This window comes from Balaenoptera borealis, assembly GCF_965194805.1.
Source record: "Balaenoptera borealis genome assembly, chromosome: 1".
In the NCBI taxonomy this organism is placed as follows: domain Eukaryota; kingdom Metazoa; phylum Chordata; class Mammalia; order Artiodactyla; family Balaenopteridae; genus Balaenoptera; species Balaenoptera borealis.
The window spans coordinates 34,606,987-34,621,135 of NC_138860.1; the positions used below are offsets into that span (position 1 = coordinate 34,606,987).

Here is a 14,149-nt window from a genome sequence, read left to right on the forward strand (position 1 = left end):
AGGCAGCCTGGGGTGGTGGAAATAATAATGTTAGTAATAATAATAATAACAGTGGCAGCAGTTACCATAATTGGATGCTTCCTCCATGCCCTGCACTATTCTACGCATTTTACAGATCCTAACCTTTATAACAACTCCGCAACGTAGGTATTGTTATTATCCCCATTTCGTAGGGGATATGATGAAACTAAAGCCCAGAGAGATCAAATAACATTCCAAGGACACACAACCAGTGAACAACAGAGCTTGGATATGACTCTGAGCTTTTGACTCAGTTTACAGCTGAGGAAACATCTATCATGTGAAGAAGCTGGGGTTGAACCTCATCAGGATGCTTTTGTGCTCTTAACATTGCAGAGAGAACCATAAACTTGATATCAGAGGACATGGCTGCAACTGCTGGTGGTTCTAGTCGCGAGCCATGTGACTGTCATCTCACACGGTCTCGGTGTCTCAGTGAGCTCGTCCTCATGGGAGCCCTTGGGTACTGGGAAGCATGATATACACATTTTAATCAGCAGTGATGGCTCCTAGCCCTCAAGAACATTGCATTTTAGTCCCAGAAGGAGCATGTGGTGTTGACACCATAAGCATTCTAGTCTATGTGGGGATGACTCCCAGCAGGCCTTTCTCCCCGCAGCCCATCCACACCGCTGGCTTTCCAAGCATTCAGTGCAGATGGCAGGGCCCCTTCCTGGGGCCTTCTGCCCTCACAGAGGGGCTGGGGGCTTCAGAAATAACCTTTCAGAGGACCTCTTCCTAGATAAATGATAATACTCTTAAAAGGCAGTCTTGTATGATAAGAAGAGTCCAGAACGTAGCCAGACACGGCACTCTAGTTCCAGCTGTGCCATTTACAGGGATTTTTTTTTTTAAACCTTGGTCTCTCTGGGTCTTTGTTTTCTCAATCATGAGACGGACATTGTAGGACCTGCCCTTTCTGCCTCACAGAGTTATTGGGAGAGTCAAGTGAGAATGTATATGAGAGCACTTTGGCAGGCATTGATGAGGGCTAGTGATTGCTACTATGATTATTTTATTGTTCTTTTTCTTCCAAAACTCAAAAATATTAATTGACCATCCTTGACCCCAGTGCTATATATAAGGTACTGGGTTAGGTGCTTTCTCACAAAATTTCTCCAACATTTTGGAGAGACAGAAGGTGACACACAGGAATCCTCCTAGAGGCAAGGCCCACATGGGCCGAACGATCCTGAACGCCACAGCATGTGTGGGAGCAGGCCAGGGTGAGAAGACCCCCGCTTCCTTTATTGTTTTAGATCTACTGGTTGGGGAAGGAATGAGGTCTGTGGGTGACCAAGAAGAGCCTGGGCCTCCCTTGCCCTCTCAAAGCCTGATGTGTTGGTAGATCTGCCTTGTCCTACACACATACACATAAACACCACACACGGGACACAGGTATAACACACAGGCAGCAAACATAAACATACACATACCACATACAATCACACATACACCACACTGGCACACCCGTACACAACAAACACAATCTCATTCACACACACACACACACACACGCACATGTGCATGCACAGCCTCTAAGAAGATAAGGGCTGACTTGAGTTCAGATCCTTACAGAAAATGCGGTTGATGTCCTGTTGACTTTTAACCATTTTGCAAAGACTCAACCTCATATTACAATTGCTCTTTTAAAAGCCTTTTAAATCACACTTTATATCATAGAAAAAATTCCCAACTGGGCTAAAGAAGTAGCAGAATCAGATCCTAGGAAAGCCTTTTAAAATGCTCTAGAGCCTGTGAATGGGGTTGGAGGGGTGCCCCTCGCCCTGTCTACAGCGTGCAGAAGCAAGGCTGCTTTGGGGCTGCCGTCTACACAGGGCAAGAGGGAAATATGTGTGGGTCCAGCAAAGATTGGGAAGACAAGGGCAAAAAACGTGGGGGTTCCCTGAACCGTGACCTGAGAAGATCTGCCCTAAGGTGGCTCCGTCCCTTCCCTTACTCACTGCCCCTCCCCAAGAAGCTTTTCCTGCACAACTCCTCTCTGTCTTCTGCTGCCTTCTCCTGGAGATCAATTGAGTTAAAGGGACATAGCCAAGGACACTCCCTAATATGTTTACATTTGATGCTATCACACTGGAACCAGTGGGGGAAATGATGGCATTCCTGGTTGATTTGGTTGGCTCGTCCTCCCTCCCTCCCTGTCCCTCTCCCTCACCCTTCCTCTCTCCCTTTCTTTTTCATCTGGCAAATAGTCTTTCCCCCTCCATGTTCCTGATGATCCTTGAAGCATAAGGATAACGTGTTGGGAGAGCAGTGTTCCAATCTCTGGTGTCCCTTTAACGTGGCTTACGTGCTTTGGCCTCCTTGTTTGCTCCCTGGCGCCATCCCAGATTGGCATGGATGCTACCAGCCCAGCTCTGGAAACCGTGTTTAGCAATCCTTTGTACTCTAGAGCAGAGGTGGGCAGGGTTTGGGGAGAGAGATGTGTGCCTTCCCAATGTGACGGCCCATCCAAAGAGCAGGTCACATTTTCTTTAAAGTGGTTTCATTTAGTTCAGATTTTGGCAGATCGGACTTTCCAACTGCCTGTGTGGTCTTTGACCAAACCAGTGTGAGAAATGAGAGCTGGTCCAATGGGATGAGACCCACCACACTCAGGCACCCTGGGGAGGTGTCACTGGGCTGGGGCCTCTTCAGAGCCACAAGCGAGGGCACAGTGGCCTCCCAGCTCCCTTCTGTGGGCTTTCCTCAAGGGCAACTTCAGTGTGGGTCCTGAGACGGAGTTCACAAAGGGTGAGTGATGGGCAAGGCCAGGCAGAGGATGCTGGAGGCCACAGAAGGAGCTGTCCTTTCCTGTTTCCTGGAAAGCAAGCACAGGCGGGCGTGGGGAGACGTCTCTCTGTGGGTCTGAGTTTGAATCGTCTGTTCCTTCCTCTGCTGCAGATGAGTGAGAGTGAGACTCTCATCAGTATGGTGAACCGCATGGTGGAGAACTCCTCCCCCAGGGCCCAACTCTTCATGCAAGTAAGACCTCTGCCTGGCAGCACGGTCCCCGTCAACACCATTTTTCAGCTGCTTGTGCATGGTCGGTCCACCCATCAGGGATGAGTCCACTCCGCCTGCTCACCTGCCAGGCCTCATCTCCCAGGCTCAGCCTGGCCTCCCTCCTTTATTTTCACTGTGTCTCCTCCATTCTTCACGCTCATGGGTGAACCCAGGCCCATTTCCCAGACCATCAAAATAGGCAGCACTGACATCTCATGCCATGCCAGGGATCGCAAAGCTGCTTTTTAATCTTCGGGACTTCTCTTTCATGTTTGGTACCTTCTTAACAGTTGTTGGGGTGAAGGGCATGAGGGGTGTGATATGGAACCATCCAGTGACAGAGTTGTGTAGAATGTGCTATGTATGGTTGCTGCATGTGTCACCAAGGGCAGGCGCCTTTGCTAGACTGAGAGACGCTTCTGGTTTAAGCGCAAGCCCTGGGGCTGGCGTTCAATCTAGTAGGGTGGTCGTTCTCAAATTCTTCCAATGCTCATTCTGTTCTCCCAGGTCTTATCCTTACCAAAAACAGCCAAGACTTAACTGCTGTTCTCATGGTTGTTACCAATAAGCCATTTGGGAGCTACACAGCCCTGGAGTCCCTCTTGGCAGTAGATTCTAGACCTTAGAGGAGAGGAGATACAGAGCACGAGTGAGCAGCATCTCTACCTCCAGAATCAGCCCAGGACAGTTGGGACGGAGCTTAGGCCGGGCTGTCCCACGCTTTCCTGCCAGGGGGCAGAGCACTAGCTCAGCCCAGGTCCCCAGAACAGATGCTACCTGAGGTGATGGAACCGTGGTCGGTGGCAGGAACGAGGCAGGAACGAGGCAGGATCGTCAGCTCTCCCGTCCCTACGTGCCCGGCCCTGGCTGTCCTCTGCTGTGGTAACCGGCCTCCTGTTCCTGCAGGTCCCTCCATACCCAGAAGTGTTCCGGGACAGCCTCCACACCTACAAGCTAAACGAGCAAGACACAGATGTAAGAGCAGCTCGCCCGCTCCCTCTGTCCACTCCAGCCCCCCCCCCCCCACTGCCCTCCTCATCCTCACTCTCCTCCGTGGGGGCTTTTCCTCCGTCCATCTCTCATCTTCTGTGGCCCTTCATACATTTGATTCCTGTCCTCTCTCACCGCAAAGACAACATTCTGCCTGAGCCTCCTCTCGTTCTTACCACCCACCCCTACCTCCCACCATGGCTGTGTGTGTTTCTCCACTGAGTTCAAGGCCCTCTTATCTACAGCGGTGGCATGTGCTTATTTCAGGAGCACAGACTTTGTTAGGAGGTAGAGCATGTAGTCCCCAGGTGCCTGGAAAGAAGAACGAGGCCTGGCTCCACCCTCAGGGAGCTTCTGGGCAGTGGGAGGCCCAGGTAGCAGCAGGTGGCAGCACAGGATTCATATGCTGAGCGGACGGTAACAGGGTCTGCAGGAGTGCGGGGCAGGGGGACCACGTGGGCTGGTGGAGGCCGGGGACAAAACAGGTGGCACGTGAGCTGGGCCTTGAAGTAAAGGGCCCAGAGGACAAGATTTGGCCCACTAGAAATAGCCAAGGGGGTATTTGAGGAGCGGCGTGGATAAAGGTGTGGACGCAGGAAAGCACAGGTCTTCCCAGAAGACAAGTTTGGCCTAACCTGCCTTGCCTGGGTAACAGATCTGCCCAACAGGCAGGGGAGACGCTCTGTACAGGCAAGGACCAGACCTCAGAGGGAGCCACCGTCAGCCATCCTGAGACTCTGGAAGGAGGAGGGGAGATCAGGGTCCTGTGGGACTAGGGAACCAGTTTACATTGTTCAGCGGTTTTGCTAAGACTGTTGTTCAGAAACCGGCCTACGCCTCTAATTCATACACACCTGGAGGCCTAGGAGGCGAGGCCGTGTTATCTCCTCAACCCCTTGTGAATTGGAACCCCAAGAGGATGGGAGTGCAGAAGCTTAACATTTGGCTCTCAGCCCTCTCCCCTCTCAAGCTGACTCGCTTCCTCAGAGAATAAATTTGTCTCCCCTCCCAATGGGTCTTTGGAGAGTCCCCCAAGGTGAAGACCATCTTCCCGTTCCCAGGAGCCTCCAAGGTCAAGGTGAAGGCCCAGGGTTCCTTGGCAGGGGAGAGGAGGTGGTATCCAGAGGCCAGGCCCTGCCAACCCAGTTCCCAGGTCCCCATCAAACCGTGTCCTTCACTCCCTTCTTTCTCCCTCCCTTCCCCCTTGGGGACCCCAGAAGCTGCTGGGCAAGTTGTGTGAGCAGAACAAGGTGGTGAGGGAGCAGGAACGGCTGGTGCAGCAGCTCCGAGCTGAGAAGGTGAGAGCCGTGGGGTGGCCCTGAGTGGGGCAGATGGGGGGCTGGCCCAGAGAAGGTGTGGGTTGCTATCTCCATCCTGACCAAGCTGATGAAGCTTTGCCCCTCCTTAAACTTCTGTCCTGCCCTTAATCAGACCTGCTGAAGCTCTTCTGGGGACCTTAGCCAGTGGGAGGGAAACCTCCACTAAGCTGCCTGGTTGAACCCCTAGGGCTCAGGCCTCTTGCTGCTGAAAGCCCGGGAGAGGAGATATCAAGGCTGCTCACAGCCATTCCCCTGCCTTTCTTCAGGAGAGCCTGGAAAGTGCCTTGATGGGGACCCATCAGGAGCTGGAGATGTTTGGAAGCCAGCCTGCCTACCCGGAGAAGCTGCTGCACAAGAAGGAGTCGCTGCAGAACCAGCTCATCAACACCCGGGTGGAGCTGTCTCAGGCAACCACGGTAAGGTGGGAGCTGGGTGTGTGCTCCCACCCCGGTCAGCGCCTGGGCAGGGGAGGCACCTCCCAGCCTGTGCTCCTCTAATTCCTGTTCTCCTCTGACGGCAGGAGCAGGGTGCTGTCTGCGAGGGGCATAAACAAAGACCTTAACACTGCCTTACAAAGAGGCAGCAAGTGTGCCGGCCTGCTCATCCCATTGAGTCTCCACCAGGGAGACTGGCTTGTTTCCCACAAGCCACATCTGCACCAGGATTCGTTCAGCACAAAGTGAAGTTGAGGGCCACTTATTTCCTTGGCTGCTCTAACAGCTTTGCTGCCCACCTTTTCCTCTCCCCTGGAGAACCAGGATACCGGCAACATGCCACCCTGGTTACTTCCCAGTAGACACAGGGCAGACCCTCTGACACAGAGAGCAGCAGCAAAAGCCCCAGGAAATTGTGGCCCAGAGGGAGGAAGGTCTCTAACCTCCAGAGAACAGGCACCCCCAGCTCTTTCCTTTTTGCCCTCTACTCTCTATCACCCAATCTGGGGAGAACAGGAGGGGTGTGAGAGTGAGATTAGCCCCTTTTGGCCTGCCTGCCATCCAGAGAGGATTCCGTTTTCCCTCTGTTTGGGCATGCAGTAGGCTGGGCTGTTGCACCTCCTAAAAGGCCAGTGTTTGGCTGTCATCAGAATGTCTCAGCCCTGTGCCCTCTCCCGTCCCTCTGCATCCTCCTCCCTGATCTGCCGGGCCCCAGGCCCTGAGGCAGGACGAGGAGGGGAGGTTTGGCAATTGCAGCTTCTCAGTAAGCCCTCCCCTTGCAGGCCCTGGCGAACAGCACCATGGAGTACGAGGGCCTGGAGGCAGAGGTCTCTGCCCTGCACGACGAGCTCTGGGAGCAGCTCAGCTTGGACCTTCAGGTGAAGAGGCCCACAGGCAGGCGGGGCTGCTGTGTGCTTCAGGCCCTCCTTTGTCATTTTGGCCAAAAGAGACCACGCTGGCTTCCTTTCTTGCTTTAGAAATTTCAGAGACTTATGACCAGGAGTTGGTCCTGAGATGAAAGGCAAGGTTCAGGGCCTCTTAAAACAGACTCTGAGTTTCAGGGTGAAGATAATGTGGGATCGTTCTTTAGTTCCATCAAATCATGGGGGAAGAAGAAAAGCTGAAGCATGGGAGACTTTAACAGATATATGAATGTAAACAAGATCATGATAAATACAAATCTCTCTCATGACATCGGAAGAGTACGCAGTGTGGGAGCCATCCACCAGGGAATTTTTAGGCGGGAAAGAGGCCTTTCTTTCTGGGATGGGTCAAAAACACTCTGCTTGGAGGCAGGAGGATGGACATTCCTGGGGCATTCGTCTTCTTTTCCTTCCTCTGTCTTTTCTCTTCCCAGGCTCTGCCCCTTCTCTAGCTCGCTTTGCAAGCCCTGTCTCTCTGATGCAGTTAACACCCTGGTTTCCCCCATTTTCCTCCTGTTTCCCTCCTGGTAACAAAACTTACCACCCAACCTTGCAGCTTGTTAGGTGGGTGAGGTTAGGGGCCTCTGGGCCAGAGGCCCCAAATGCCACCATGTTCTGTGGGCAAGCCTCACTTTCAACGCAAACATTTTGGGAGGTAAGATAGCATCGTGGTCAGGAGCACCAGCTCTTGAGCCCAGATTCAGATGGTGGCCACACTGCTTACTAACAGATGGTCTTGGGCGTGAGCCTCTTCGCCTCTGAAGTGGAGACGACTGCTGTCCTTGCCTCGTAGAGGTGTTGTGCAGCCGCAGTGAGTTCATGTGTGCAAAGCACTCAGCACAGTGCCTGGTATAGGCGGGCAGGGTGGGGTGGGGGGCAGCGGGGCATGGAATGTTAAATAAAAGGTAGCTATTATTTTTCAAAGAGTGGGCACTGTAATTGAGTAGAATTCATGCGTATCAAACAGTCCCACAGTATGTGAAACAAGACAGTAAACCAGAAGCTCTTGCCCCTGGAAAACAGGCCACCATCAAGTGTCCACCTAGAGGGGCGTTCACTCCAAGACCACCCTGAGCTCCCCTGGGTGGGGGGCAGAATCAGAGGGACAGGTTCTCACTCTCTTCGTTCTGAGGCCACATGTTCACCTAAAAGTGCTCTTTGCTGTGACGGCAGAGCCCTCTCCTCCCGCAATTCCGGAAGCGGAAGAGGCAAAAACTGCCCGTGAGAAAGATGAGTGTGCTAGAGGGATGTGTGTGTGTACATGAGCGCGTGAAAGCTCCCGCCGGGACACTCCTTGGTAGCCACTTCCTTTGACCTGCTCTCTGGCTGTTTCAGAATGAGGTGCTCAACCGACAAATCCAGAAGGAGATCTGGAGGATCCAGGATGTGATGGAGGGGCTGAGGAAGAATAACCCATCCCGGGGCACAGACACAGCCAAGCACAGAGGTAGGCGCTCTCTCCACCGGCCTCCTGGCTCCTGGCCTCACCAGAAAAACCTCCAGTGTCTCTGGTCTCCATCCCATACCTGCCAACTCATACCTCTCCAGGCCCTCACACTGTGCTCAGAGCCAGTCAGGGCCTTCTCAGGGCTCCAGAAATTTCCCCCCTCCCAGAATAGACCAGATGTACCAGTCAGAGATGCTGTTGCCCTGATACTCTAGATTCCTCCCCAGAACAGGTCACAGAGCACCTGCACCTTCCCAGCCCCTAAGCCCATGGGCCCATTGGTGATCTGAGACCATTACCTTAATGTCTTCCTTCAGCCCAGGGACCTTGGGCTGGCTTTCTGTGACACCTTTGAGGTAGTGGTGTCATTTCCATCCATTATCTTTTCCTGCCCAGCTCGCCTCTCAACAGCCAGCCTGTGAGCCAGCCCGTTATAAGTCCCTTCAGCAGGCCCAGGTGGCCCTGAGACCCTAAATCCTCCCCTGCCTTCTCCACCTACAGAGCCCAGCCACACTCCAGGCCACACCCCTACCCCTTCCCTCATCTCTCTCCTCTTCTGTTTCCCCAAAGGAGGACTTGGCCCCTCAGGCACCTACAGCTCCAACAGCCCCGCCAGCCCTCTCAGCTCCACCAGCCTCACCAGCCCCCTGAGCCCTTTTTCATTGGTGTCTGGCTCTCAGGGGTCCCCCACTAAGCCCGGGTCCAATGAGGTAAGCTGAGATCACGGAGGAGAGGGTGGGTGGGGGAGGGAGGACTAGGTCCTCATTTGCCTGAAATTGTACCAATTCTGTGCCCATCTCTTCCCCAGAGGCCTGCAGTCCTAGTGCTTCATCTCTGTCTAAGATAGTCATTCTCACACCCAGTTTGGTGACCCTCCCTCCAGACTTCTCCTTTACTTGTTCTCATCTCCAACTGTCATCTTTAGTTGCCTTTCAGGGAAGTCTTCTTGAGCACCAGGATGGTTAGCAGAGACACCAAACACTTAATAGGAATTTAAATCTAGGATTGTTCTGCGGGTGAGAGGGCTGAGGGTTGGTGTGGGGGGCATTTGCCTAGTCAGTCAATCAGCAAGTGTTTTCTGAGGCTCTACTCTGGGCAAGCGACGGTATGAGACCCTCTCAGAAAGATGCCTGAGGGCCTTCACCCCACCCAGCATCCAATGGGGACCAAGACCCATTCACAGTGAATAACCCTCCTCTGGAACGTGGTGGCATATGTCTCAATACTGAGCCACGTGGTTCAGATTGTAAATGTTCTGATGTTCCAAAGAGAGGGTGGAACTTAAACTGGGCCATGAAGCATTGGGACAGGTAGAGGAACAAGGGAAAGGCATTACAGGCTGGAGAGCTGGCAGAAGCAAAGGTACAGGGGAGGGGTGTGCCCGATGTGATAGGGAGACAATGAGGAGAGAGCTTCAGAGAAAATGGGGGACCAGTGCACAGGTGGGGGCTCAGCAGAGGAGGGCCTTGTAGGCCAGGCAGGGTTAGCTCTGGAGGTGGCACTCCATCCAGGCGACGGGCGGGAGTTTGGTGGTCCAGGGCCCCGCCCCAGGCTCCAGCAATGTTGTCGTCTGCCTCTGCTAATGCTCTTTTCTTCTGCTCTCACAGTGGCTGCTCTTGTTCCTCCTAATGCTCTGGCTTCTCTCTGCCTCAGGAGCCTGGCCCCCCGCGGCCTCCCCTCCCCAAAGCCTACGTCCCCCTGGAGTCTCCTCCCACCGTGCCTCCACTCCCTAGTGAGAGCCGCCTCTGGCCATACCCCAACTCCCCTTCCTGGCATCGCAGTGGCGAGACAGCCAGGGGTCAGGTACCCAACACCCTTGGGTCCTGGAGGGCAGGGACGGAGGGAACGGGGCCCGGCAGGAGACCAAGTCATTGTCCCCTTTCCAGTATTAATTTTCCCACAGCTCAGCTTCTACTGGCCCTCTGTCAGACTCTGGGATAAGCAAAGGGATGGTTGAGATCCTCATACTGGTCCTGTTTCCCCTTTTTGCTTCCTGTGGACAATAAAAAATGAGTTGCTGCCCTACCCCATGGCAGCCCATGGCTGTAGGTGGTGGTTATGCCCCGCTCCCTACCAGCATGACCAGACGATGGAAATCCAGTGACACCCCCCCACCCCCCACTGGTGCCATTCCAGTCCCTTCCTGCCATTGTCCACCTCAGACCCCAATCCTCCCATGCTCTCCCTCTCCCCTTGCCTGTGTCTCTGCCTTGTCTATGTCCTCTGAGTCTCATCAGCCCCTGAAGTGTAAGGATACAGACCCTTTTCTCCCCTGTTCTGGCTCCTTCTCTCACCTGGATCCCTAGCCAAGATCCAGGAGAAATATGCAGTTAGGCTTGGAAGAGGTTGCATGGTGAGTAGAAAGACTCCTAAAATAGGCTCAGCTACTTACTGGTAATATGCACAACCCTTGAGGGTCTGCCTAGTGAGGTGGGCAGAGCAGGTATCATTGCCTTGGTTTTACGGACAAAGAAAGGTGGTAGGACTTACCCATGCTCTGTAGTTGGGCCAGAGCTGGAGTTTCTGACCTCTGGTCTAGTCTCTCTGTACTCCCCTCGCTGAGACTTAGATTCTTCATCCCCGTGGGAGGGGATGGCTCAGATGATGTCTGAGGTCCTTTCTAGTCACATGATTCTGTGAGACCACCACCTAAATGCCCTTTTCCTTCCCACAAAGCTCATCTTGTTCTTTTGCTCAAGTCTTGGGTGGGATCCCAACAGAATCCACAGGTATCCTTGGCCTTGTAGCCCCCTCCTCCAACCATTCCTCCTCAGGCTCACAGCAAGTCTGTGCTTTTCGTGTTTGCCAGGAGGACTGGTTGGGCTGAGGGATCTCCCTGATGGGCCTCAACGGAGGCCCTCTTGGAGGCCCTGAGCCCTCATTCCCCAAGAGGACCACACATTGGCCAGTCTTAAGGTGGCATGGGTGGGAGGCTCCAGTGCATCCTTGCCCACTTCCCAGCTGGCACACACAGTTTCCCTGCCCCATGTTTTTTCAAAGGTTTGCACTCCCACCACTGCAAAACAAAGAAACACCACCAGGGACCAAATTCTCAGTGGTCACTCTAGCACCATCCATCCATCTTCTTATCCCTTCTCCCTAGCCCAAGGCAAGCTATGAGCAAAGCAAGAAAGACCCCCACCAGACATCACCCCTGGACACCACTAGAGACATCGGCCTTGTGCCCACCAGGCAAGAGGTGGAAGCAGAGAAGCAGGCAGCTCTCAACAAAGGTACTTCCTGTTCCATCCTCCCCTGGAAGTGAGGCTAAGGGTCAGAGAAGAGCCCAGAGAGGTGCTCACATCCAAGGAGGTGCTTCCCCACCTGGGCCTCTCACCTCCATGGAGGGCGGGACTGAGCCTCTCTGAGAAGCAGGCTGCCCTGTGTCCCTTTTTATGGGACCCACTGGCTACTGCGTCTCCCTGCAGTTGGCATTGTGCCCCCTCGGACAAAGTCACCCACTGATGAAGAAGTGACCCCATCAAGGGTGGTGAGGAGGAGTGCCAGCGGGCTCACCAATGGACTCTCCTCCCGGGTGAGTGCACGCCCGCAGGCCCCGAGAGCTTGTGCAGGCCTGAGCTGGGCTGGGAGCCCAGGGGCCTCCGTGTGTCCAGCTATCTGTCACTGTTCAAGAAACCCAGGGCTAGAGGAGGAAGGTAGAACAAGAAGGAAGAAGGCAAGCGGAGGAGTTCTCCTTCAGGGAGATGTCACGGGACAAGGAAGCTATGCATAATAAAGATATAAGAATATTTAACAAAATTATTGTAATGTGCCAGTGATGAAATACAAATGCAAAAGTCAGTGGTCAGAGTCAAATGTGCTGACCAGAGGCACCGTGTTAGTTTCCTGGGGTTGCTAGGAAGTTAACAAAACACCACAAACTTGGTGACTTAAGACAATAGAAGCTTATTCCCTCACCGTTGCAGAGGCCAGCAGTCCAGAATCAACGTGTCCGCAGGGTTGGTTCCTTCTGGAGGCTTGAGGGAGCCTCCATTCCATGCTCCTGGCTCTGGCTGTTGCTGGCAATCTTTGGCTTGTAGACGCACCCCCCCCGCCACCACCAACTGCTGTCTCCACCTTCACATCACCTTCTACTCTATGTGTCTTCTTTTTTTCTGTTTCTTATAAGGACACCCATTATTCGATTTAGGGCTCACCCTAATTGGAGATGATCTCATCTTGAGCTCCTTAACTTGATTACATCTGCAAAGACCCTATTTCCAAATAAGGTCACATTCACAGGTACTGTGGTTAGGACTTGGATATATCTTTTGGGGTCCACTCTTCAACCCATTACAGGCAGGCTTCCCAGAGAAGGGAAATTTTAAGGGATTAGGGCAGATGAAAAATCTGGGTGGGGGGGTGAGGCACCAGTCAGAGCCCCGTTCTCCCACTACAGCAGGAGCGCCCCAAGAGTGCTGTGTTCCCTGGTGAGGGCAAGGTCAAGATGAGCGTGGAGGAGCAGATTGACCGCATGCGGCGGCACCAGAGTGGCTCTATGAAGGATAAGCGGAGGAGCCTGCAGCTCCCGGCCAGCCCGGCCCCCGACCCCAGTGCCCGGCCTGCCTACAAAGTGGTAACGTCCTCCCAGCCCCCACAGGCATGGCCTGGCATCTGCCAACACTGCCCACGCCCAGGTCCCCACCAGCCTGGCCTGGAGGGGTTGCAGGGAAGGAGGAGGTCTTAGTCAGGGAGAGACCAGGAAGGACCCAAGCTGGGTGCCTGGGAGACCTGGGGGACGCTTGTCCCCCACTGGGCAGAAGAGATACTACAACAAGTGTTTCCTTTTTTTGTGTTTAAAGAAAAATAACTCACAAAAAGGAATGCCTTGATTATTTTGGCTGAAGTGAATTATACAAAATTCAGTTAACAGAGGATAGTACAAAATCTGTAACCTAGAAGTAGCCGTCACTTGTTTCTAGAGCATTTCCTATGTGCTTAACATTGGGCTGGGGGTTACTGAAGCTAATCATCATAGCTCACCATCACATGGCACAATACAACTCACAATCCCTTTCATGTTATTTCATTTAGTCATTTCAAGGATGCTGGATTAGAAAGTATTACCCCCGTTTTAGAGATAGGGAAACAAAGTCATGAGAAATTAAGGGATCTCTGGGCCACACAGCTATTAAGTGCAGAGCTGGGAGTAGCCCAAACTATTGGCCTAATTTTTCTTTCCATTAAATTTCAGAAATACAAGAAAAATTATGGCCCATGAGTCCTGCCCTCAAACACTTTACATTCTAATTGGTGGACTAGAACTTCTAACATATGAAAAAATTAGAGATCAATATAAGACACACTGATTCAGTTGCCCAAAATATTATATATGGCCCAGGATGTGAACACAGGTACAGCAGCATGGGGGCAGAAGACAGTGATGAGATTTCACCTTGGGGCCCTTGCAGGTGAGCAGGCTTTGGACAGCAGCATGGAAGAAGGATAGCTCAGCAGTGGGGGGTGGCCAGGTCAGGCACGCTAGGCAGGGACAGTGAGGACACGGGCATGGTTAGGGCTGCGTGGAGGCCTGGGTAGCAGTGGAGGTGCTGCTGGCAGTGGGACAGAGGCCCTGCGTGGTCACGACGGTGCTGCCGCCTAGGTGCGCCGTCACCGCAGCATCCACGAGGTGGACATCTGCAACCTGGAGGCAGCTCTGCGGGCAGAGGAGCCTGGTGGGCAGGCCTACGAGACACCACGGGAGGAGATTGCCCGGCTCCGCAAAATGGAGCTGGAGCCCCAGCACTATGATGTGGATATCAGTAAGGAGGTGAGCAGAGTCCAAGAGGGGCCGGGCGGGGGCAACCCCAGGAAGGGATAGAGGCGGTGACCTCGGCCCCTCCACAGCTCTCCACCCCGGACAAAGTCCTCATCCCTGAGCGGTACATTGACCTGGAGCCTGACACTCCCCTGAGCCCAGAGGAGTTGAAGGAGAAGCAGAAGAAGGTGGAGAGGATCAAGACGCTCATTGCCAAGTCCAGGTAACAGGCCTTTGGTGAACCTCCACTT

At 53.5% G+C, this 14,149-nt stretch overlaps 1 protein-coding gene across 6 annotated transcripts in view; it reads left to right on the forward strand.

Annotated features, from left to right (window-relative positions):
* Positions 1-14,149, forward strand: part of PLEKHA6 (pleckstrin homology domain containing A6) — a 138,012-nt gene that overhangs the window by 113,004 nt on the left and 10,859 nt on the right. For 2 of the 6 annotated variants that reach the window (XM_082396384.1, XM_082396379.1), the window contains 13 exons: positions 2,926-3,006; positions 3,934-4,002; positions 5,235-5,315; positions 5,603-5,752; positions 6,553-6,648; positions 8,029-8,140; positions 8,711-8,850; positions 9,794-9,943; positions 11,244-11,373; positions 11,569-11,675; positions 12,540-12,716; positions 13,743-13,910; positions 13,988-14,121. In XM_082396384.1, coding sequence (XP_082252510.1) covers positions 2,926-3,006; positions 3,934-4,002; positions 5,235-5,315; positions 5,603-5,752; positions 6,553-6,648; positions 8,029-8,140; positions 8,711-8,850; positions 9,794-9,943; positions 11,244-11,373; positions 11,569-11,675; positions 12,540-12,716; positions 13,743-13,910; positions 13,988-14,121 — 1,595 coding nt within the window. The remainder of the gene's footprint in view (positions 1-2,925; positions 3,007-3,933; positions 4,003-5,234; positions 5,316-5,602; positions 5,753-6,552; positions 6,649-8,028; positions 8,141-8,710; positions 8,851-9,793; positions 9,944-11,243; positions 11,374-11,568; positions 11,676-12,539; positions 12,717-13,742; positions 13,911-13,987; positions 14,122-14,149) is intronic. The other 4 variants (XM_082396381.1, XM_082396382.1, XM_082396380.1 and 1 more) reach the window with 3 other exon arrangements.